General features: G+C 49.7%; 1 protein-coding gene across 3 annotated transcripts in view; it reads left to right on the top strand.

Moving 5' to 3' along the window:
* The window catches only part of SLIT1 (slit guidance ligand 1), a 187,958-nt gene that overhangs the window by 137,974 nt on the left and 25,522 nt on the right, over positions 1-24,462 (top strand). For all 3 annotated transcript variants that reach the window (XM_054435415.2, XM_063670051.1, XM_063670052.1), the window contains 11 exons: positions 169-192; positions 331-475; positions 1,100-1,174; positions 1,368-1,511; positions 4,673-4,816; positions 5,121-5,287; positions 8,084-8,216; positions 10,431-10,499; positions 13,647-13,718; positions 16,524-16,595; positions 17,371-17,442. In XM_054435415.2, the coding sequence (XP_054291390.2) occupies positions 169-192; positions 331-475; positions 1,100-1,174; positions 1,368-1,511; positions 4,673-4,816; positions 5,121-5,287; positions 8,084-8,216; positions 10,431-10,499; positions 13,647-13,718; positions 16,524-16,595; positions 17,371-17,442 (1,117 nt within the window). The remainder of the gene's footprint in view (positions 1-168; positions 193-330; positions 476-1,099; positions 1,175-1,367; positions 1,512-4,672; positions 4,817-5,120; positions 5,288-8,083; positions 8,217-10,430; positions 10,500-13,646; positions 13,719-16,523; positions 16,596-17,370; positions 17,443-24,462) is intronic.

Below are 24,462 nucleotides of genomic sequence, written 5' to 3'. Positions count from 1 at the left end.
AGGAACATGCGTGCTCTGTAGCTCGCCCTTCTGCACACAGGGACTGGGCAGATGGGCTCCTCAGCCCTGTCTGGGGTGCCTTCAGCTGAGCAGTGGGGCTGGGGCCTGGGCTGTTACTGCAGGTCCTGGCTGATTCCTGCATTATGGTATTTCTGCTTCTCTCCCCAGCCAAAGAGCAGTACTTCATTCCAGGTAGGAGAGTGGGGGGAACCAAGGCCAGCCTGGCGGGAATGGTGGCAGTGGGTGGGCAGGCTGGGGGCCTTGGTTGACCCAAACTGCTGGGAGCCTGCCCTGGGCTCCTCAGCCCCTGCCCCCACCCTCTCATGGCAGGCACGGAGGATTATCAGCTGAACAGCGAGTGCAACAGCGACGTGGTCTGTCCCCACAAGTGCCGCTGTGAGGCCAGCGTGGTGGAGTGCTCCAGCCTGAAGCTCACCAAGATCCCTGAGCGCATCCCCCAGTCCACGGCCGAACTGTGAGGGTCCCTGGCCCCCCCAGCCCTCCCTTGTCCCTAACTGCCACTAACCCTCCTTGGCCTACTCCAGGATTTTCTTGGTCCAGCCCTGTCTGGGGCTGAACCATTGGAGCCTCTGGCTCAGGACATGCCAGCTGCTGGCTTGGGCAGGAAGAAACCCCACCCCTGCTGCCCTCTGCTTCATTCACAGCCCCCCTCACCCATCAAAAGCAGATGCCAGTCTCTGGCACTCAGGGCAGGTCACCAGCCTGAATCAGGGATGGCTTTTCTCAACGATGCATTTGTCTTATTCTGTGGGACATGATTCCAAAACTCTTTGTTATTTTTATTCCTCTACCTAAAAATATGAATTTGTGTACACATATGTCTATGTGCATAGATGCCTGCAAGCATCTGTCATTTACGTCTGTAAATTTTTCATGGCATTTTTAATGTTAACAATATCCCCATTCATATCCTCTCCCAGTACTAGGCCCAGCCTTCCTTTGAAATAGGATCAATTTGCTTTGCCAGATAAATTCTTCCGGGAGTCTTCTCTGTTTGAGTCCCAAATATTCTCAGTTTGGAAGGGATTTGAAATGTCCATCATTTGTGAATGTGCAAGTTCATTCTTGCCTCTTACAGGCGATTGAATAACAATGAGATTTCCATCCTGGAGGCCACTGGGATGTTTAAAAAACTTACACATCTGAAGAAAATGTGAGTTACCCGTCGGCGCAAAGGTGTCTGTTGGGATGCTGGCCAGGGATGGAGAAGGGAAATGCCAGGGTGGGGGCAGCTCCCACTGGGGGGGCCAGGACTCTGTGTGTGGGGGTGTTGCCTGCAGGAAGGGAGGGGCCTGAGCTCCTGGCCGCTGGCCATATGTAATCCTCCCCCCTTCCTCTTCTCCCAGCAATCTGAGCAACAACAAGGTGTCAGAAATTGAAGATGGGGCCTTCGAGGGCGCAGGCTCTGTGAGCGAGCTGCACCTGACTGCCAACCAGCTGGAGTCCATCCGGAGCGGCATGTTCCGGGGTCTGGATGGCTTGAGGACCCTGTGAGTGTGCAGGGCTGGGGAGCAGGGTGGGCCAGCTGCAGGAGGTAGGCAAAGCCAAGGGAAAAGAAGAGAGAGGCTGGAGGAGCCCCTCCCCTGGGCCCAGCTAGCAGGAGGGTGAGGAGAACTGAGGATCCTGACTGTGTTGGGACAGGTAATCAAGTTGGCAACTCTATGGTGAGACCTGTTCTCTTGTACCCTGGGACATGGGGCCGATGCCCGGTTGGCCTCAAGGGATGGAGACATGTGGACCCTCCTAGGGGTCCCTTCCCATTGCCCTCTGGTCAGGCTGCAAGAGCACAGCATGAGTTCAGGAGTGGCTGGCACTGCTGCAGTCAGGAGGGGCTGGATGACCTTGCCAAGGTGACTCAGTGGGTGTAGATAGGGGAAGCAGGGATGCTGCACTGTCCCTGAGATGCTAGGATCCCATAACCCACAGCCCAGCCTGAGCTGACCAGAATCTGGAGCTCAGTGGGATCCTGGGGTCATCCGTTCCTCCATGATGCAGGACACCCCCTCCGTCTGCCCCAGCAGGGCTGGCTCTTCAGATGATCCTGAGGGTGTGTCTTGTGTCCCATAGACAGGCAGTCCGTCAGATCTCCCACAGAGATGGAAATGTTTCATGTCTACGCTGTCCAGACCAGTCACCTCGTGTGGCTGTGGAGCAGTTGAAATGTGGCTAGTGCTACTGAGGGACTGAATTTTGAATTTCATTTTATTTTAATGCATTTAAATCTAAACAGCTACATGTAGCTAGTGGCTACTATATTGGACACCACAGCTCTAGAAAGCCACTTGCCTGGGTATAAGTCCCAAACGTGCAGCAGGATGTAGATTTGTCTCTGAGCACATCTCATGGAATTTTTAGAAGTAAATGAATGTGTGACCGGACTCCCTGTGGATTTTTGTTCCTTTATTTTACAAAAAGCAAATTTTATTATGCACTATGTTTTGCAGCTTGCTGTTTTCACCTGTGAATAGAGCATTGCCATCTTTCCAGGCTATTCCTATAGGCTGCCTCATTTTTCTTTATGCTTACGTAGTAGTCCTTAAATGTGGGCGTGGGGGCTGTCCAGTCAGCTGCATTCTTTCCAAGGAAGACTTAGATAGGGACAGAGGAGAAGACAAGGGCCCATACCCCATCACTATCCAGAAATGACCACTGTTAATTGTTGGTATAAACAACTGTCTTTCCAGTCTTTTACATATCTCTAAACCTGCATACACATACATATACACACATACATACATACATACATACATGCACACATACAGAAATATTCTAATGGAATAGTACATTTTATTTAGTAACCTGCTTTTTTCTTAAACTTAATATGAGCACCATTACATATTAAAATTTTTTTCCATTCCACATTTAATTCCTAATACAAAAAAAGTGCTCTGCATCAGTTTGAATGAGTAGGTATTACATAATTATTGGCAATGTAGGCTGTTTCTATTTTTTTTTATAAGCAATGTTGTATTGATACCTGCCTTAGTGGGTTCAGGATGCTATAACAAAGCACCACAGACTGGAGGTTTATAGACAACAGAAGTTCTGAAGGCTGGAAGTCTGAGACCAGGGTGCCAGCATGGACGGGTTCTGGTGAGGGCCCTCTTCTGGGTTGCAGACTTCTGACTTCTCATTGTGTCTTCACATGGTAGAAGAGGGCGAGAGAGCTCTCTGGGATCTCCTTGATAAGGGCACCAACTCCATTCGTGAGGGCTCCACCCTTATGACCTCATCACCTCCCAAAGACCCCCCATCCTGATCCCATCATACTGGGGATTAGGACTTCAACATAGGGATTGGAGGGGAACACATTCATTCTGTGACAATATCTTTATTGTGAAGTTCATGTATCATGCATGATGATATTCTTGTTAGGAATTCCTAAAGATGGAGTAGTCGGGTGAAAACACAAAGTGTCATTTTGGGGATTTTGCTACATCTCACCAAATGCACTTCCAGGGAGGTATAAAGGCATCTCCTGCCAGTGTGTGGAAGTGCCCAGTCACTCACACTCTCACAGATCCTGGATGTCATTATTATTATTATTATATTTTTCATTCTTTTTTAATTTGGCAGGCAAAAAATCAATATTGCGTAAGTGTCTTTGATTAGTAGTAACATTGAACATTTTTGCGAATGTTGGTAAACCATTTTAATTTCTTTTGTGAGTTGGCTATTCTGTGTTGACTTGGTTTTTGTTTTTACTTTTGGTTGGCAAGTGAAATTGAGCTGGGTTTTTGTTGTTATTGTTGTTGCTGTTTAGGGAGACAGGGTCTCACTCTGTCTCCCAGGCAGCTGGGGTGCAGTAGTGCCATCATAGCTTACTGTAACCTTGAACTCCTGGGCTCAAGAGATCCTCCCGCCTCAGCCTCCCAAGCAGCTGGGACTACAAGTGCACACCACCATGCCTGGCTAAGTTTTAAATTTTTTTGTAGAGACGAGGTATCGCTATATTGCCCAGGCTGGTCTCAAACCCCTGGTTTCAAGTAATCCTTGGCCTCCCAAAGTGCTGTTTTTACGGGCATTAGCCACTGCATCAGGCTTGGGCTGGGTTTTTGAAGATGAACAGCAGCTTTTCCAGATGTAGATGAGGAAAAAGAGTATTCCAGAAAACTGTCACAGCAGTGTAGCAGGCTGAGGACTGGTCCATCTCTAGGGAGGCAGGCAAGTGCCAGGGCTGAGATGATCCGGGTCTGGGTAGACATGGTCTCAGGTCACAGTAAGGAGTTCGAGCATGACTCGGTGGGCAATTTGGAGGCTGTTAGTGGACTTAAAGCTGGAGAGTGACATGATGGATTAGGTTTCAGGAAGTCTCCTGGGCACTGATGTGGAGCGTGGCCTAAAGAAGGGCAGGAACTCTGGGCACCCAGGGCATGGAGGCGAGGCCAGCATGGGGGCCGGGGCAGTGGCAGGGAGAGAGGGAGACAGAGCCTCGAGGCTTCTCAGAGGCGGGGGCGGGTCTGGAGTGGGCACAGGTGTGTAAAACTCGCCTCACCTGGCCGGGGCCTGGCTGGTGCGTGTTCCTGGCTCTGTGGCTTGCGGCCTATGGAGGAGAACTATGAACGAGCTGTGGTGGCCGAAGCTGCGTGGCCCAGGTGGATGGCTGGCAGGGCAGCAAGGGTCCCCTCCTCTCTCCCCGGCTCCTCCCCAGAATGCTGCGGAACAACCGCATCAGCTGCATCCACAACGACAGCTTCACGGGCCTGCGCAACGTCCGGCTCCTCTCGCTCTACGACAACCAGATCACCACCGTATCCCCAGGGGCCTTCGACACCCTCCAGTCCCTCTCCACACTGTGAGTCCGGCCTCCAGGACAGGCGGGCGGGGGCTCTGGAGCAACCATCCCAACCGTCTCGGGCAGCCACTTTGAAAGAGCTCACCCTGGGGGTGCTGGGTCTTCGTGGTTTGCTGAAACGTGGGTTCCACATTTCGAAGTCTCCCTCCGGTCCTGAGAGCCGGTCCTCTTGGTGATGGGTGGTGGTCTGGGAGACAGTGCCGTGTGGCCATGTGGCTGTGTGTCCGTGGTGGACAGGAGAGGTTTGCTGGGACCGCTGAGAGGGGCAGAGTGTCTCCATGGCCGCCTGGCCTGCCTCTTCCAGGAATCTCCTGGCCAACCCTTTCAACTGCAACTGCCAGCTGGCCTGGCTAGGAGGCTGGCTACGGAAGCGCAAGATCGTGACGGGGAACCCGCGATGCCAGAACCCTGACTTTTTGCGGCAGATTCCCCTGCAGGATGTGGCCTTCCCTGACTTCAGGTGTGAGGAAGGTAACTCGTGGCCCCCCGGTGGCAAGGGAGAGGGCGCCCTGGGTCCAACCAGCGGGGTGGGGCAGGTGAGGAAGATGGGAGTGGACAGGCAGCACCCCCTGGCATGCCCCTGAGAGGAGAGGTTAGGTGGGGAGGGGAGGCCCTGTTTCCAGGAGAGGCGAGGAGAAGCCCCTGCCTGGTGGTGTCTTTGTGTGGTTAGAAGAGCAATAAAGTTCCTATCCTTAAAAAATGGGAAAATATGGATAAAAGAAGGAAGTAAACTTTACCTGTTATTCCATGGCTCACAGAAAACAGTTCCCATTTTAGTGTAGTTTCTTTCTGTAGGTTTGGTGAACTCAGACCTGCCTTTTGGCTGTCCCTAAGTGCTCTAGACTCATGGGGTCACCTTATCTTAATATGCAATGGAACCCTTTTGAGTCCCCTCCCCCATATGTAGGAAACCCAGGTCACTCTTTGCTCCAATGCCCTGTTTCCTGGGACTTCTCAGGGTAGTCCCGTCCCTCATTTTTTCCCCACAGCACCGAGCACGGAAGGTCACTGTAGGAAGCAGATTTTTCTCAGTGCAGCCATCCCATCCTTAGTGTCTCTCAGCACCCTGCTGCGGGGAATTTCTCCCTGGCTGACCTCAGCTTCCAGCCCCCTTCTCCGCTTCTGGGTGCTAAGGTGCCTCCCTTCTCCCTGGTCTCTCACTTTCTTGCCTTCTACCCCCTGCAGCCTGCTCCCGGTGGCAGCTCCACCCTCAGCTGGCCTGGCCAGGCCACGTGGCAATGGGGAGCTTTGACTTTCACCCCAAGAAACACCATCAGGGTATTTTCTAAACAAAATTAATGAATTCTCTAAGAATACTTTTGCTTCCGACTTCTAAAATTAAAAAAAGAGTCTATACTATTTACATATATATTTTATTAATTTATATAATAATAGCTTGCAAGTCTTTTAAAAAATTTCTGATTCATTTACAACCTAACTATATATTTTGGGCATTTTCTCATGCCATTAACTATCCTTTGGAAGCATTATTTTTTCCAAGATACGGTTTCCTTTTATCCTTCTTTTTACAAAAGAAATGCATCCTCATTCCTTAAAACAACAACAACCAAGGACAACCAGAAGGAAGATTAAAAAACGTTACTGACAGGCCAGGTGCAGAGGCTCATGCCTGTAATCTCAGCACTTTGGGAGGCCGAGGTGGGCAGATCCCTGAGGTCAGGAGTTCAAGACTAGCTTGGCCAACATGCTGAAACCCTCTCTTTACTAAAAATACAAAAATTAGCCAGGCATGGTGGTGCACGCCTGTAGTCCCAGCTACTTGGGAGGCTGAGGCAGAAGAATCTTTAGAATTTGGGAGGTGGAGGTTGCAGTGAGCCGAGATCACACCGTTGCACTCCAGCCTGGGCAACAGAATGAGAATCTGTCTCAAAAAAAAAAAAAAAAAAAAAAAAATTACCGATTTGTCCACTACCACCCGGCCCCCATGCCCCAACTCTGGATAACTCCTGTCGACATTTGCTATGTGGCTTTCCAGATCTTTGCTGTGTGCTCATGTGCACAAGTGTGGCACACAGAGGATCTTGCAGGGCCACCTGTGAAAACCTTTCAACAGGATGGACCACTATCTGGAAGGCACCACAATTGATGTAAGCAGCCCCCTGCTGCTGGGCATTCAGACAACCTCCCAAGTCCCGCTCCAATGCATCGTGCTGCCAGGAGCACCTGTGTAGATGCTCCCTACGTATATATTCCACTCCCCCTTAGAACAGCTTCCTAGAGGTGAAAGGATGTGAATATTTCTAAGATGTTGCTGCTGAGAGCCTGGTGGCCAATGGAGCAGGTTCTGGAGGCAGGCTGCTTGCTCCAGGCTGGGGCAAGTTTCTGAACCACTCTGCCCTTAGGTTCCTCATTGCTCCAATGGGCTAATAGTAACACATTCACTAGAGAGCTGTTCTGAGGATTCAGTGAGTTCACCCTTATCATATGGGGCCTGCACACAGGCGACCTGCATAACCGATGGTGTCTGTCACCCGGAAGCATGTGCTACCAACATCCCAGTGTCCTCAAGAACTCTGACCGTGGTGATATTATCATCTCTCTGACACCCAATCAGCAGAAAGGAAGGCACAGATTTATTGAATAGACGAATGAATCAATGAAGGGATGGTGTGGTATCGAGGGCTCAGATTTTGCTTCAGCCAGACCTGGCCTCAGACTCTGCATTGCCTTGGACCCACTTTATGATTCAAGCAAGTTGCCTAACATCTCCAGAGCTCAGTAAAATGGAAATTCATCCACTTGTTCATTCATTCACTCAACTCATCTGTTTTGAGGGCTGCTGCATGCCAGGCACTGCACTAGGCACTGGGCTCTATCAGTGAAAAAACAGGAGAAAAGAGGCCCAGGTCTCCGTCCTCCTCATGCCTGCATTCTAGGGGACGATGCTGCACCCCTGACTGTGCTGTTAAGGAGACAATGTCGATCCAGTGCCCGGAGTAGCAGGCACTCCGGGGATGGGATGGTGTGCGGCCATCCTCCTGTTCTATTTTGACCAGGTCCACTTTGAGTTTGAGGAGAAAGAGATCAACTCAAGACCTATTTTAACCTCAAAACTGCTCCAGGGGGCTTCATCCCTGGTGGTGGTGGTGGCTTGGGGGGAGGTGTGGTGCAGAGACTTACTGATGGCCAAGGTAGTGTCAGAGGGGTCTTCTGTTCTGAGAGGCCCCAGAGCATGGCCCTGACTGTAGGAGGCCCTACAGCGGCCCGTCCCCCTCCCTGACAGGGGCTTTGTGCCTTCTTCCCTAGGCCAGGAGGAGGGGGGCTGCCTGCCCCGCCCACAGTGCCCACAGGAGTGTGCCTGCCTGGACACCGTGGTCCGATGCAGCAACAAGCACCTGCGGGCCCTGCCCAAGGGCATTCCCAAGAATGTCACAGAACTGTGAGTAGCTCAAGGCCTTGCCCCCTTCACGTGGGTCTACCGGACCGGGACAGTGGGGGCATTTCCTGAGGGGCTGGGAGGAGGAGATGACCAAGAGCAGGCATTAACTGACTAGGAGCTGGAGTTCGGGCTTTGCAGAAAACACTGCCTCCAGGAATGCTTTGAGCTTCTCTCTGATTCCCCCTCTGCGGTCACCTGATGACCGCATGGCAGCGAGTGCTTCCTCCCTTTAAACTAAGCTCTGCCTTTAAAATAAGGAAAACATTGCTTTCCCACCTATCATTGTCTGAGGCTCCTGCGTCATGAAGACACAAATGTGATTTTAGTACCAGCAGTGTAATGTTCTTCACATGAATCTACTATGATCCAGATAACAAAACCCCTTTTGTTGGATATTTAAGTTGTTTCCAATTTTTTTTTCACTGTCATAAATAGCACCAGTGCTAACACCCCTTCACTGAAATCGCCGGTCAGAGAACGGTGCGTTTTTAGGACTCTTGCTGCCTTTTGCCTGATGGTCTTCCAAGAAAATCTGCTTCCTTTGCACTCCCATTGACCATGTGAGAAGGTGGCCTTCTTGCGTCCCTGGGTCAGCACTGAGTATGGTGCTGAAATCCTGGCCGATTGGTATTTGGTATCTGAGCACATGTGGAGGATTGGACATAGATGGATTTGACAAACAGGGATGGAGAGCTGGGACCTCTTCAGCAGACACCTCCCGATGAAAGGTCCTGGCCAGCTCCTGACCTCTGACCTCTTCCTGTGCTCTGGTGTTGATCCCTCCAGGCCTCCAAAGCTGAACTTTTCTCCCCCCACCCCCAGGACCAGCAATGAAGCTTCCATTTGTTATTCCTTGCATTACCAGCAAGGCTGGCCTTTTCTTCACAAGCACATCAACCACTGCGGGCCTTTTTCTGGGCCTGGCCTGCCCCGTCTTCACCCTGTTTTCTACTGCAGAGTTAGTGTCCTACAACCTCATGAGTCCTTGTTTTCTCCTTGGAGTCTCCTAGCAGCCCTGAGAATAATGGGTTGGGTGGGGCAGCCTACATTCTTTGACTGAAGGTGCTGAAGTTCAGAGCCTGCGAAAATCTTTTAACTTCTCTAAACCTCAGTTTTGTCATCTGTGAAATGGGACTACTTGGGTATATGGACGAGGGCTGCTTCGAGGATCAAACGAGATGGGTGGGAAGTCAGTTTGTGTGATGCAGAGCGAGGGGTAAGGATGAGCACAGCCCTCCTTTTGCTCCTCTCTGGGGCTTTGGGAAGTGGGGGAGAGCTGTCCTGCAGGCTGTAGTAAGTTGGGGGGTGGGGATCCTGTGCTGGAGCCCAACTTGGCTCAGCTCCTGGCATTGGGCCACTGCTTAGCAACCTTCAGGCTGGAGGCACGAATGGTCAATGATGAAGGAAAGAGGGGAAGGTTCAGAGCATATTGAATCCCAAGCTCTATCCTGTAGAAACGGGAACCTTGGGAAGCTTTGGGCTTAGGAGGATTTCTGTGGGCTTGGTTTTAAGGACAGTGACTTGGATAGCAGTGAATAGAGTGGAGGCCAGAAGGGAGGTCCAAGGTGCAGAGAACAGACAGAAGAGGCTGCAGCAGGAGCCCGGGCATGGGTGGTGGTGCACAGTCGGCAGGTGGCATGAGAGTGCAAGGAAAGCAAGCCGTGAGAGAGCAGCGGTGGCACTGGCTGCAGAGGGAGGTGGAGAAGTGACATCAGGGCGTGGAGCCTGGAAGGCAGGAAGGCAGAGGGGTGCTGATGGAATGAGGGGAAACTGGTTGGGCAGTCTGGCTGTGAGTCAGCTTCACAGCCCATGCCAGCAGGCAGACAGGGGGCCCTGGGAGCTGGCAGTGCCCGGTAACATGCAAATCAGATCTATTTGGCCAGGAAAGAGCAGAGCAGGGAGGGGAAGGCAGGGGCCCGGGGAGTGTCCATGGACAAGGAGGAGGCTGGGAAGGTGAGAAGGGAAGTGAGAAGGGAACCGAGAGAGGCCACGTGACTCTTGGCTTTTTACCAAGTCCTCTGGGTGGCACCTCCCCAGATGGCTTCAACAACGTACACATTTTCTCCTCCCATAAGCGATTCTGGGCCCATCGTGTGGCGTATGTGGAGGAGAGGAAATGAGAGAGAAGTCCCTGGCTGCAGGGAAGGCTGTCCCCAGCGTGGGGCACCACTAGAGGTGGAGATGGGCACTAACGCCGCTGTGTTCTCTCTGCAGCTATTTGGACGGGAACCAGTTCACGCTGGTTCCGGGACAGCTGTCTACCTTCAAGTACCTGCAGCTCGTGTAAGTATCCAGGCCGCTTGAGGACAGGAGGGCCTTTGGCATCTAACCATCAGGACTCCGGCTTTCCTGGAATTTCCTAAGGACCTCACTTCTGGGCAGATCCCGCTTTTTTTCCTTTCCCCACTCCCTTCTGGGAACAGCTGTGCCTAGAGCTGTTTTGCCACCTAGTGGCCACGATTGGCAATTACATAGTTCCAGGCCATGTTGGGTTGGACCTGCCTCCTCCTCCTGCCCACGCTATCTCCCCAAACAAAGATCCCATGAGGCTGGTTGTGACTGTTAAGAGGGGTTATCCTGGCCGGGCGGGCACGGTGGCTCACACCTGTAATCCCAGCACTTTGGGAGGCTGAGGCGGACGGATAACCTCTCGAACTCACGTTGGAGAGTTCGAGACCAGCCTGATCAACATGGAGAAACCCCATCTTTACTAAAAATACAAAATTAGCTGGGCATGGTGGCACATGCCTGTAATCCCAGCTACTCGGGAGGCTGAGGCAGGAGAATCGCTTGAACCCGGGAGGTGGAGGCTGCAGTGAGCCGAGATCGCACCATTGCACTCCAGCCTGGGCAACAAGAGTGAAACTCCGTCTCACACACACACACACACACACACACACACACACACACACACACACAAAGAGGTTATTCTTGCAAGGTTAGGAGCCAAGGAGCCAGGAGAAGTGGAGGGTGATGGAAAGCTTCTCCGTCCAGCTCAGCTCTCAAACCAAGTATGAACTATGGCAGCTACAAATACATACCTGTAACTAAGTTTTTCTTCAGGCTACGCCTCTGCTTTTCTATTATTTCCACCTTTGAACCTTTCTACTCCATGAAAATATACAAAATAAGCCTCAGGATAATAAGTTCAGCTCCTTTTAGTTTTCTAGCCTACCTAGCTCCTCACTTCAATTGTCTTTATCTGCTCCTTGGCCAGATTCTACCAAAAGGAAGTCCAGAGAACATTCCATCTTAGTGTGATTTGGAGCAGTGCCACTCCAAGTGCAATCTACGGGCCCACATCATCAGTCCCAGAACTGTTTGTCATGGGTTTGTAATTAGATATGGCGCTTACACCAGAATCTAAATCAATGTATTGCTTCCTTTGTGGAGAAAGTCTTGCTATGGAGACAATGTTCGCTAAACTAAGCTAGGTGTGGTGACCGGATCTTGGCCCAAGTTTCTTATTGTGGGTTGGTGAAATTTAGTTCAAGGACTGGCTACTTTGGGTGGCTCTGGCTTACAGGATTTTGAAGCTCCAATTTATCTATCTTTGCTTAATGACCTGGCCCATGTGTGTTGAATGTTCCAATGGGAGGGGTGGAAAGGGGATGGAGTAGTGGGATTCAGTGGCTGGTGTCAGAGTGCTTTGAGCCGGTGAAACTGCCTCTTGGGGGATGAAGTACCACCACCTCCTCATCACAGGGGAGGACCACAAAGTGTGTTGAACATTCAGTAGAGCACTTAAATATATCTCCAAAGACAGTGGAATGATTTGGAATTAGATTAGAGGAACGTTCAGGAGGAGAAGATGAAGGCAGGGTACATCGTTGCATTTTCTAAATGTTTCCTGAGCTGAGAGCACATGAAGTAGGCAGATGTGAAGGCCCCAAAGTCATGGCCCCCTCTCCAGACTGTCACGGTTTAGGGAGGATGCAGGGGAGGGGAGGGGGCGCATAAGGTCGTGTGGGTGATAAGGGTTCCAACAGAGGTCAATGCTGATTAGGGCTGTAGCTCAAGGAGGATGTGATCAACTCAGGGAGGCAGCTTGTGGGGAGGGCATCTTGGAACACGAGTTGGAGTTCATTGGTGGGCAGAGGGAATAAGCTGTCTGGGGCCACAGAGTGTAGTCTGCTCAGAGAACTTCAAGAAGCTTAGTGAATCCTAAGCCTGGGAAGCCTTTGGAGCAGGAAGCAGAGGGAGGGAGGGGCAGGGGCCAGGCCCAGGAGTGCCGACAGGTGGCCAGCTAGAGGGCCTGGAGTCCACATGCTAGGCACATGGGTGCCACTGTGGGGTTTCGTCAGCTTTGTGTCATAGAGAGATTGCTCTGGTGCCTCCCTCATGGCAGATGGATCAAAAGGGGCAAAGCAGTGGGTGAGAGAGTGCCTGGGTCAGAATCCCAGGCAGGAGCCAGAGAGAGAGGACGCTTGCTCAGGAGGAGGGCATGGCACGAGAGGTGACCAGGGCCACCAGCCAGGGGCGGATCAGATGGGTGGGATGAGAGGGCAGGTGTATGGGCAGGCAGCATCATGGAGCTGGAGCCTGGGGGACGGGGTGTGGTAGGGAGCACAAGATGAGGATGGAGTTTGAGTATCTGTGGGCATCAGGAGGAGGAGTTCATGAGAGGACACGCTGGGGCCGTGGGGAGGGGGGCGCTGTCAGCACAGGGGCGTCCCCGAAGACACCCAGATTGGACTAAACAGGGCACAGATGGGGTTTAGCAATCCCCATGCCTCTGGGCTGAGTACAAAGGAAGCTTCTACCAGAGACTGAGGAGGCACAGCCAAAGGCCCCCAAAGACAGTCGGGAGTGGAGGAAAGCGGGTGGCGGGAGTTTTGAGACGAGGAGAAGAGCGGTCAGTTGTGTCAGATGCGACAGGTGACTCAGAGAGGCCACAGCAGGAACCTGGGCTTGTGGCCAGTGGACCGGCTTTGAATCTGGCTCTGCCTCCGACCAGCTGGTGACCCTTCAAGAGTCACGGATCCCTCTGAGACTCTGGGTCTTTGTCAAATGGGGCTGCCCTCTCCCTCATAGGCCTGCCTCGTAGGGAGGGCTTCTGAACCAGCCCACCTAAGGTGCTGGAAGAGGAAGGAGAGAGTGCTGGCTCTGGTCGGGAGGCCACCAACACCCTGGTGGGAGTGTTCCCATGGTAGAAGGGGGCAGAGCCAGGTTCTGCTTGCAGAGGGATGGGGGTGAGGGTCAGGAAATGGAGGCACCAGGCCCTGGTACCTGAGGGAGTTGAGGGAGCAGCGCAGGGCTGTAGCTAAGCGAGCGCTGAGACCCGGGGCTGTGCACCAGGGCTCCTCTCCACCCCCGGCCAACCTGGCTGGGGAATGGCCCTGGGCAGAGTGAGGGAGAGGAAGAAGCCCGTGAATGTGAGCCAGGGCTGAGTGAGTTCTTTCTAAACCATGATGCCTTTGCCTTTTCCAGGGACCTGAGCAACAACAAGATCAGTTCCTTAAGCAATTCCTCCTTCACCAACATGAGCCAGCTGACCACTCTGTGAGTCCCAGCAGGGCTGGGGTGGGGGGCCCCGAGGCCACAGCTGTGAGTCATTTCTAAGCCCCAGCCTGTGCTTGTTGCTCCCAGATCCCTCGCCTGCAGACGCCTTGCCCTCTGGAGAGGGTGCCGGGCCTGAGAGCCTAAAAGACTTTCAAAAAACATCTTTCATTGTGAAATACAACATATGGTATATATGGAAAATAATAATGCAAAAAGTAAATAGTGCAAAAAAAAGTACAGTTTCACAAATAATCATAAAGCTAGCACACATGTAGATACCAAGTCAAAAATTAAGGATACTCGGCCAGGCGCGGTGGCTCACGCTTGTAATCCCAGCACTTTGGGAGGCAGAGGCAGGTGAATCACTTGAGGTCAGGAATTCAAGACCACCCTGACCAACATGGTGAAACCGCATCTCTACCAAAAATACAAAAATTAGTCGGGCTGGGTGGCGGGTGCCTGTAGTCCCACCTACTTGGGAGGCTGAGGCAGGAGAATCGCGTGAACCCGGGAGGCGGAGGTTACAGTGAGCCAAGATCGTGCCATTGCACTCCAGCCTGGGTGACAGAGCAAGATTGTCTCAGAAAAAAAAAAAAAAAAAAAAAAGAACAGTGCTAGCACCTTGTCCCTTCCTAATCCTTATTGCTGTCTCCTCCCCTACCCGAGACAGCTGCTGTCCTGACTTTATGAGGATCACTTCTTTTATTTTCTTTACAGCATTACCATTTACGTATGCATTTCTAAATAATATAGTCGAATTTTGTCGATTTTTAACCTTGTTCAAGTGGAATCATATGGGTGATAGTCTTTTGTATCTGGCTTCTCTTGCTTAGCATTGTCTGTGAGATCCATTCATGCCACCGTGGCAGCTGTGGTCTGTTCATTCCCATTGCTAGGTAATGTTCCTTTGGAGGAACAGGCCACACTTTCCTCATCTATTCTAGTCTTGATGGATATTGGGGTTGTTTCTAGTTTGGATTGTTGTGAGCGGTGACCCTCTGAACATTTTTTGTGGCCATATTCTAAGATATTTAAATGCTGGCTTTAATTATATTCCAAGCAATTGATCAGAACATATTACCAAGTGTCCCTTATATTTGCCTGGTGTGTAAAACTATCTCATTCACCTTCCAACACCTCATTTTACAGATAGAACAGTAGAGCCAGTACCCAAAAAAGGAAGGGGCCCTGACCCAGCCATTCTCCAGGAGCTGGATGTGGGCCCAAGCCAAAATACAAAATACAAAAAATTAGTCAGGTGTGGTGGTGCACATCTGTGGTCCCAGCTACTTGGGAGGCTGAGGTGGGAGGATGGTTTGAGCCTGGGAGGCAGAGGTTGCAGTGAGCCAAGATCACACCCCTGCACCCCATCCTGGGTGACAGAGCTAGACCTTGTCTCAAAAAAAAAAAAAAAAGAAAGAAAGAAAAAGAGTGCTATTCTTGATAATCCCCTGCTCCTGCCTCTCCCAGCTCCGAGACCCAGGCAACCACTGGTCTGCTTTCTGTCACTGTAGGTTAGTTTGCATTTTCTAGGGTTTTACATACAAATGGAGAAGGTCATTTTTGCTTGGCTTCTGCGCCCAGCATGATTATTTTGAGATTCACCCATGGTGTGGTGTTGCATGTGCCGGTAGCTCTTTTTCATTGCTGAGCTGTGTTCCACTGTACAGGCGTGGATATGCCACAGTTTGCTCATCCATTCATCCATTGGGGGACACGGGGGCTGTTTCCAGCATGGCGCTATTGCAAGTGTGATTTCCCTTGTTAATCTGCCTGTCTGCCCTGGATGGATTCAATTACTTGGAAGCATTTTGGGACAGTGGTTTAGCCTGTGGGCTCTGGAAACTGAAAGCTGTAATGAAAATCCCTTCTTAATAACTTTTTTTTTTTTTTTTTTTTTTGAGATGGAGTCTCACTCTGTCACCCAGGCTGGAGTGCAGTGGTGCGATTTTGGCTCACTGCAACCTCTGCCTCCCAGATTCAAGTGATTCCCCTGCCTCAGCCTCTCGAGTAGCTGGGATTATAGGCGTCTACCACCATGCCTGGCTAATATTTGTATTTTAAGGAGAGACGGGGTTTTGCCATGTTGGTCAGGCTGTTCTCAAACTCCTGACCTCAGGTGATCCGCCCACCTCAGCCTCCCAAAGTGCTGGGATTACAGGAGTGAGCCACCGCATCCAGCCCCTTCTTAATGACTTAATAATGTGACCTGGAGAAGTTTTTTCACCTCTCAAGGCCTCAGTCTCCTCATCTATAAGATGGGAGTAGTGACAGCACCTTCCTCACTGTCGCAGCTTTTCAATAGTAAATTATTGTAGATGACTTTGCCTGTCCACCCTGGAAGTGGTCGGCTGAGACAGTAAGCTCTCCGCAGGCAGGTCCTGGTCAGGTGTCACCTTCATAGGGAACTCGCCTACGCACCTTGCTGGGGCAGCCCCTTAGGGAATGTTCTCAATCATAACAACAGCAACTCTCCTTTGTTGAGGATTTATTGGAGCCAGGCATGGTGTTAAGTGCTTCACCTGGATTTCGCCCCCAGGACAGCCCTATGGAGTTGGCATTATTTTTGTCCCTATTTTACAGTCGAGGGAACTGATTGAGGCAGAAGGGGATTAGGGTGCATGCCCAAGACCACCAGCTTCTTAGGACACAGCCCAGCCCATGCAATTGCCGGCTGCTCTGCTTCCCATCACAGAGCCCGAGGAGGCTGCTGGGTGAGAGGGACCTCCACGTCCTGGGCGGTGGCTGTGCCCACAGGGGCCAGGTGCTAACATAGTACCCTTCCTCCGTCTCCTTCCTCCGCAGGATCCTCAGCTACAATGCCCTGCAGTGCATCCCACCTCTGGCCTTCCAGGGACTCCGCTCCCTGCGCCTGCTGTAAGTCTCCCCACTCGCCATCCCGCCAGGAAATCCACCCCATTGAGGGTCCTGACACCCACCTGGTGGGCAGAAATGTTCCCATGTCTAGGGCCCATGCTGTGCCATGGTGGAGTCCAGAGCGCTGTCACTTAAGCCCCTGTGGATACTCTCATTCCCAAGAAGCTGGGGCGTGCACGGGAAATGATCTGAGAAATGGGGGTTGCTGTCACCCCCAAGATGAGTTTGTGGTGGTAGCGGGGGAATATCCAAAATAAGGTAGCCCTTCATTTGCATGTGAGACTTCTGTTCAGATTAAAAAAGTTTGTTTGCAAGAGATTTGTGAACCTCTTCTACAAGTTCTCATGGTGAGGTTTTTGCCCTGGGATCAAAGCCCTCAGTCTGTCCTTTATGATGGCCTCAGTCAGCCCACCAGGGGCAAGGTGACATTCTCCCAGCCCTAACCTGTGGCTGGCCTTCTTAACTTCCTCAGAAGAAGCACCTCCCCCTTAGGCTCCTCCGCTAAAAGAGGGAGGGCTCTGGGTGCACAGGTCCTGTTTGTAATATAAACACAGTATTTCAGTCCTCCGAAGGGCTTGGGGACAGGGCAGTCTGCCTGGAGGGTTTCTTCCCTGTGGCCAGCTGAGCTGGGGGCCATCTCCTTTGGGTCACTGACTGAGAAGCCTAGAGGGAAGGCACGGCATGTCCCTTCCCTGCAGAGGGCTAGGCCTCTCCCTCCAGCAGGTCTCCCATCTCTGTCCCTGGATAAGGCACCAGCAGCCTCTTCTCTTCTCAGGTCTCTCCACGGCAATGACATCTCCACCCTCCAAGAGGGCATCTTTGCAGACGTGACCTCCCTGTCTCACCTGTGAGTACTCTAGCCCCTTTCTCTAGGCCTCTTTGGATTTCAGCAGGACTTGGTTTCTGAGAAAACCCCACCTCCTGAGATTGTCAGAATTTGTTGCTTTTACCCTGAAATTAAGCTTGTGAACTTCCCATGTGCACCTTCTGGGACTCTTATATGTCCAGTGGTTCATCAGCCACAGCAATAGAGTAGAAGAACAGTTCCTTGCAAACAGTAGTGAAGGTTGTCATGACCATTGATCGATTGCCGTGCACTTCGCCTGCCTCAGCTAATGTGCGCCTCACAGTTATCCTACAACATAGGTACTGTGGTTCTCATCTTTCACACCGGGAAATGGATGGAGAAAAAGTGGGATGCTTGCCCGAAGCTGCACAGCTGCGGGGCGGTGGGGTTTCTGACTCCTAGGTCAGTGCTCTTAAGCGCCTCACTAGTACTGTGCCTCTGACTTCACACAGTGGGGGATAAGCTCTGGAAATTTACTGCCTCCAATAGGTGCTGTAATTCAATGTAGAATTACTTCCAAAACCATTTAGCTAGCAGTGCTATGAGAATTCCTTAAAAGCAGTGGGCTTGATTCCTCAAAAATCTCAACATAGGATTACCATATAACCCAGCAATCCACTCTAAGAGGTATATCCAAAAGAATGGAAAGCAGGGACTCAAACAGATGTGTGTATACCAGTGTTCACTGCAGCATTATATACAATAACCCCGAACTGGAAACAGCCTATGTCCACAGATGATAAACAAAACATACTACATACATACAATGGGGTATTGGCCATAAAAATGATGAAGTTCCAATGCATGCTACAACATGGATGAATCTTGAAGGCATTATGTTAGGTGAAATAAGCCAGACACAAGAGGACGAATATTGTATGATTCCATATATATGAGGTACCTAGAACAGTCACATTCATAGAGACAAAAAGTAGAATGGTGGATGCCAGGAGCTGGAGGCAGGGGCCATGGGGAGTTGGTGTTTAATGAGCACAGAGTTCTTTTGGGGTGATGAAAATGTTTTGGAAATAGGTAGTGGTGATATTGTACAACACCGTGAATACAATCAATGTTACTGAATTGTACACTTAAAATGTTGAAAGTGGCAAATTTCATGTGATATATATATTTTGCCATATAAAAAACAGACGAAATCAAGAAGCACTGGGCTGTGACAGGGCCATCCTAATTCTGGAGGTTGGGCTGGGCACTGAGCAGGCACATTCTCTCCTGGCATCTCTTGGCATTACTGGCCGAGGCAGGATAGGAGAACTGTGGCCACGTGGACTCTGCCATCACCTCAGGTGCAACTGTCTCCTTTTGCTCTCAGCCCCATCCTCAAACACCAAAAGGGCCTGGTGGGCAGGCATACCCAGGTTGGAGAGCCTTTTGGGGCCCCCAGCCACTCTTCTTGCAGTTCATTCACTCATCAGTCTCGCTAGATTTTCTCTAAGATTCACCTTTTCTACATTTTAAACTCTAAAACCAGAGTGTATATTTAATATGGTAATGTTCCCCACCCTTCAGAAAGCATGTTAAATCAGCAGTGCATCAAATAATCTTAGACTTCAGGAGCTAAAATAGTAACAGGTGTTGCTCTTTGAGGGTCTGCCTGAGTCAAATACTATACTCTGTGCCTCATCTACAAGGTCTTGATTACCCCATGATTGAACTGGGAAGTGCTTTTTATGTTATGCGCCAGCTCCACATGATTGGCAGGAACTGTCTTGAGGACCGCACTGAAGATTCCAGGGCTGGGCCTGGACTCAGTGGGAGGGGTGCTGTGATTGATTTGTAATGTCTGCCATGGAAGTGGGAGGGGTAAGGGGCTCTGCCTCAGGTGGTAGGATTTGATTTATTATTTCCATTTTACAGTCCTAGGTTCTAAAAAGTTAGGCAGCTTCCCTAGGATTTGAATTTAGGTGTGTCTGATTCCAAAGCTTGCTATTTATTCTTTACTCTATTGCCTTAATAAATACATCCTGGGTAACCAGAGTGACTCTAGTGCTGAAGGATTTACTAACACAAGGTTTCTGCCCACTGTGACCATTTGGGATCTTATAAAGAGAATTCAAAGGAAGCAGTGACTAACTCTGGGCAAGTCCAAGGGGCTTCACAGAGGAGGTACCATTTATGCTGTCATTGGAAAGGAACTAGGAGTTGGCCAGTTGGAGAAAGTGAGGAAGGGCATTCTAGGAAGAGGGAACAGCATGTGCAAAGGCATGAACATGAAAAAATGGGGTGTTCAAGGATGCTGTGTTGTCCAGCATAGGATAAAGGGTGCTTGGTTGGGGAAGGAATGTGGGGTGGGAGGAGATTAATCTGGAAAGGGACATTGGAATTCTGTTGTGAAGGACCATTTGTGTCTGCTAAGGAGTTTGCACTTCATTGTATAAAGAAAGGGAATTGTGGGGAACTGAGTTTCAGGAAACTCCTGGAAAGCCCATGGTGACATACAGAGGGTGAGTGGGGTGGGAGGAGGCAGGGGTGAGCCCTGCTGGAGGTGGTGCCTCTGGACATAGGCTAGGTTGGGACAGTGTTGTTTGTTGTTCCTACTGACTTGAATTCACAGGGGCTTGTTTCCTTCTGTGTTGGGTAATTTTTGGTTGCATGCTCATTTTTGCTGACATGTCTTTAGGAACTCTGAAGAGCTAAGTTGGAGATGCTCCTCTCCAGAGTGCATTTGTGCTTGTCTCTGCTGGGCACCAAGGGCTGCTGCTACCCTGGCAACACATAGCTTTTATTGCATACACCTGGGCATAGCCGAGTGTCCACTTTCACTGTCCACCTTAGCCTTTTCAGCATCTAGTCTACATTTTACACCTTTGCATCCCCCGCTTAATGTATCTCTTCTACTCGGGGTTTAACTGTGCAGATGTGCAGTTGGCTACCTTTTCTCCTTCCTCATGAGAACCGAATAACACCCGAGAACATCTTGTCTCCAGCTCAAAATCTAGAGGTTTTGCTTTTCAAATGAGAAGTGAACAAACAACATATGATTTAAGCAAACCAAAAAAACCAAAGCTGCAAAAACAAATTTTGAGCCTATACCCATCTATAAATTAAGACTTTCTTTAGGAGAACAGTGATATCAGGCCAGAAGCCAGATCTAGTTTATAAGAAATAAACCAATAAGTAAAGATCAGGTTAGCAGTACTTGAAGAAAATGGCATCAGTTTTACTGATTAGATGTGTTTATTAATTGCACCTAAGCTTAATTTCTCTACAAAACAGCATCTGTGTGAAAGAAACCTTCAGTTGTTATCAAGAAAGCTTGTGGATAAACTCTGCCCTTTATACCCAGGGTTTAAGATGGCAACAGGCAGCAGCCTGGAAGATGTGTGTATACTTATATTCATGTGTGTGCACATATGCACATGCAGTATTGATGAGATATATGTCATGTACACACATACATCGGTTGTCGCCTCTGCGCTTAAGACCTGCAACTCTTCCAGAAAGAATATTGAGCACCTATAAGGAGTTGAAGAATGGTAAAAGGATGACATAGACCCACTACATTCACTCCGGGCTTCGTGAAAGCTGTATGCAATTTGAAGGGAGGCCCTTGCACATGGCTCTATGACAAGTGACAATTGAGGGTTAGCCAGGAGTTACCACCCAGTGTTCCTGGTTCCCGAAGGTGCTGATGTTACTGAGAAGCCCTGCTCCTGATCTGACTCTGGCCAGGGCCTCTCCTGTCCACTCGCAGTGTGGAGGAGTGGCGTGTGGAAGAGGGGAAGTCTTCATATTTAAAACCCTTGAACTCTAGACTAATCAGGACTTAGGGCTTTAGGTTCTTGTTCTGCCATCAACTTGCAATGGGCTTTCAGACAATTTATTCTTCTCTTGAGGCCTCTTTTCTCACCTACACAAAGATGATTTCTAAGGTCTCACATGGTTCACACATGCTGTAATGATTGTGAGCACTCTTCATTGTGCTGGACTTCAATGCCCTGCACAATCCTCTGCTGCTATTTACTTTGCAGTTAACTCATCTTCCATCCATCCAGCCAGCCATCAGCAAATATCTGCTATGCACCTGGTCCCAGGCTAGGGTTCCCCAATGTCTGTCTTCATTGCTATAATCTGGCATTTTGTTGCCTCTAATTTGCTGTAAGCTGGAAAGCTAGATGTCCAAATTCATTAAGAATTTGGCATGAAAGGAAATATGGAAGGATTAAGTAAATTATGGCATGCCCATATGACAGAATAGCAAGTACTTAATAATGACGATAATGACAACACATTTATTTATTTATTTATTTATTTATTTATTTAGAGACGGAGTTTCGCTCTTGTTGCCCAGGCTGGAGTGCAGTGGTGCGATCTCGGCTCACTGCAACCTCTGCCTCCCAGGTTCAACCAATTCTCCTGCCTCAGCCTGCTGAGTAGCTGGGATTATAGGCACCTGCCACTATGCCTGGCTAAGTTTTGTATTTTTAGTAGAGATGGGGTTTCGCCATGTTGGCCAGGCTGGTCTCAAACTCCTGACCTCAGGTGATCCACCCACCTCAGCCTCCCAAAGTGTTGAGATTACAGGCATAAGCCACTGTGCCCGGCCAACACTATACCTTATTATTTGATGAAAACCTAGAATAAAGTAGACTTTACACTCTAATGTACAAACATATACACAGGAAATGGAAGGGAATACACTAAAATCAAATCAGTTGCATTTATGGGATGACAGATGGTTCTTTTCTTTTTGAATTTCCTTTGCACTGAGATGTTGTGCTTTTCTCATGCTTTTAGACAGGCATTCATTCATTCACCAAACATTGACTGGTGCCTGCTAGTGCCTGACACAGCTGGGGATTTAGTGGTTTCTGCCCTCAAATGCAGCAGGAGACAGTAATGCGCACAGATAGATCGCCTAGGAGTGGGATGGATGGTTCTGCGACTTGTGAGACAGCCAGGGGAGGCTATTTCAGTCCAGGTTACACAAATAGGAGCTGGGTAGGGCCTCGGCATGAACAGATCAAATAGCTACTGTTTCAACTGTTTCCATATTATGCCAGAGATCAACAACATAGGGTTATTTATACTTTGGCTGGGGTATAAACCTGAATCCACAGTCCTTTTGGATTGACGTGGCCTGGCTGCAGTGTCTGCCTCCCCAACTCCTGACCACCAAATACATCTCAGTCGGGCCTTGGCTCTGCAGTCCCCACTGAGTTCACAGGAGTTTTCTTCAGGAGAAATAGTCCCCAGATGAATGCAAACTACAAGTACTACCGAAGAGAGGGCAAGGCAGTCCTCAGCCACAAAAATCCAGCCTTTGGATAAATGAAAGCTTGTAATGTTGAATTCAGGTGTGGCTCAGAGTCTATTCAGTATAAAAACAAGGAAAAGCAAGTGTGGGCCAATCCAGAATTTATATTTTTGAATAGCTTTAGATGTGACTTTGCACCCATATTTTTTGTTGTTTTTTGTTTTTTGTTTTGTTTTTTGAGACGGCTGGAGTGGCATGAGCCACAAGTTGCCCAGGCTGCAGAGCAGTGGCCCGATCTCGGCTCACTGCAACCTCCGCCTCCTGGGTTCAAGTGATTCTCCTGCCTCAGCCTCCCGAGTGGAGTAGCTGGGATTCAGGCGCCTGCCACCACACCCAACTAATTTTTGTATTTTTAGTAGAGACAAGGTTTCACCATGTTGGCCAGGCTGGTCTCAAACTCCTGACCTCAGGTGATCCGCCTGCCTCAGCCTCCCAAAGTGCTGGGATTACAGGCGTGAGCTATCGCCCCTGGCCTGCACCCATATTTTTTTTATGATGGAGAGAGGGCAAGGAGCACTTACATCTTAGGTGTCACTTTGCTGACATTTATGGAGCGACCATAAGCCACGCTGTGGGCCTCTCATTCACAGGGCCTCAGATTTCATCTTTTTGGCATTTTTCTCTAAATGAGCTACAGGACTGAAATAAGGCATTCCCAATCATCTTTCAACTTGTGGCTCATTGCCAGGCCACACTCCTTATCATGTGCTATAAAAAATACTTTTAAATACATTGTGTATTGATCTTTTGAATAACATACTTATGTGACATCACACTTCTTGTTAGTATAAAAATACTAATCTGGTGAGTGTAAACATTTTAAATATACCACCATTTTTTAATTCCTGTTATCTTAAAAAGTCTTTGTTTTTCTAAACACACCGGAACTTCAGAAAAAAATCACCCATCCCATTAGCCAGGATGGATGCTGTCAGCAAATAAGGAAAGAAAAAAATGAAACACATGCCGAGGTCGAACCTGCTCTCTTTTCTGAGCTGTGTTGTTCCCTGGGCACCTCCTTTAGGTCATGCATGCTTGTCGGTCTTCTCCCTCTAGGTTGCAGGCTCTTTACTGAAACATGAAGTGACCCCCAGATATATTAAGGGAGCCACTCAAGGTCGCCCAGGCACGGGGCAGCTGCGTGGGGGCCGGAGTCCAGGTCTTGTTCAGCCTGCTTTATAAGATTGTGAATCATCAGCTGAGCTATTTTGGGGAATTCCTGTTCAGAGCCACTGCTGCTTTAATCAGGTTGTACAGGTCTCAAGGGGAACTGCTTCCTCTGTCCTGCCCAGAAACAGGTGGAAAATGGCAGGGCATCCATTGGTTGCTTAGTAAATGTGCCCATTCTCATTCACGTTATTTAGCCTTATATTTTCAAAATAATGTTGATATCAATGAACTTTAGGCATAGGCGTTCATATTTGCTGAGTCAGAGAACTCTGGCCCACCTTTCCTTCCCTCGCTCCCTCCCTCCCTCCCTTCCTTCCTTCCTCTCTCTCTCTCTTTCTTTTCTTTTTCTTTTTCCACTGAGTTTCGGTTTTGTCGCCCAGGCTGGAGTGTCATAGCATGATCTCAGCTCACTGCAACCTCCCCCTCCTGGGTTCAAGTGATTCTCCTGCCTCAGCCTTCCGAGTAGCTGGGACTACAGGCATGTGCCACCACGCCCAGCTAATTTTTGTACTTTTAGTAGAGATGGGGTTTCACCATTTTGGCCAGGCTGGTCTCGAACTCCTGACCTGCGGTGA

The sequence above is a fragment of the Pongo pygmaeus genome, chromosome 8, assembly GCF_028885625.2.
Source record: "Pongo pygmaeus isolate AG05252 chromosome 8, NHGRI_mPonPyg2-v2.0_pri, whole genome shotgun sequence".
NCBI lineage: Eukaryota > Metazoa > Chordata > Mammalia > Primates > Hominidae > Pongo > Pongo pygmaeus.
The sequence above is the reverse complement of the archived record's forward strand: the minus strand, read 5'-3'. Positions and strand labels throughout refer to the sequence as shown.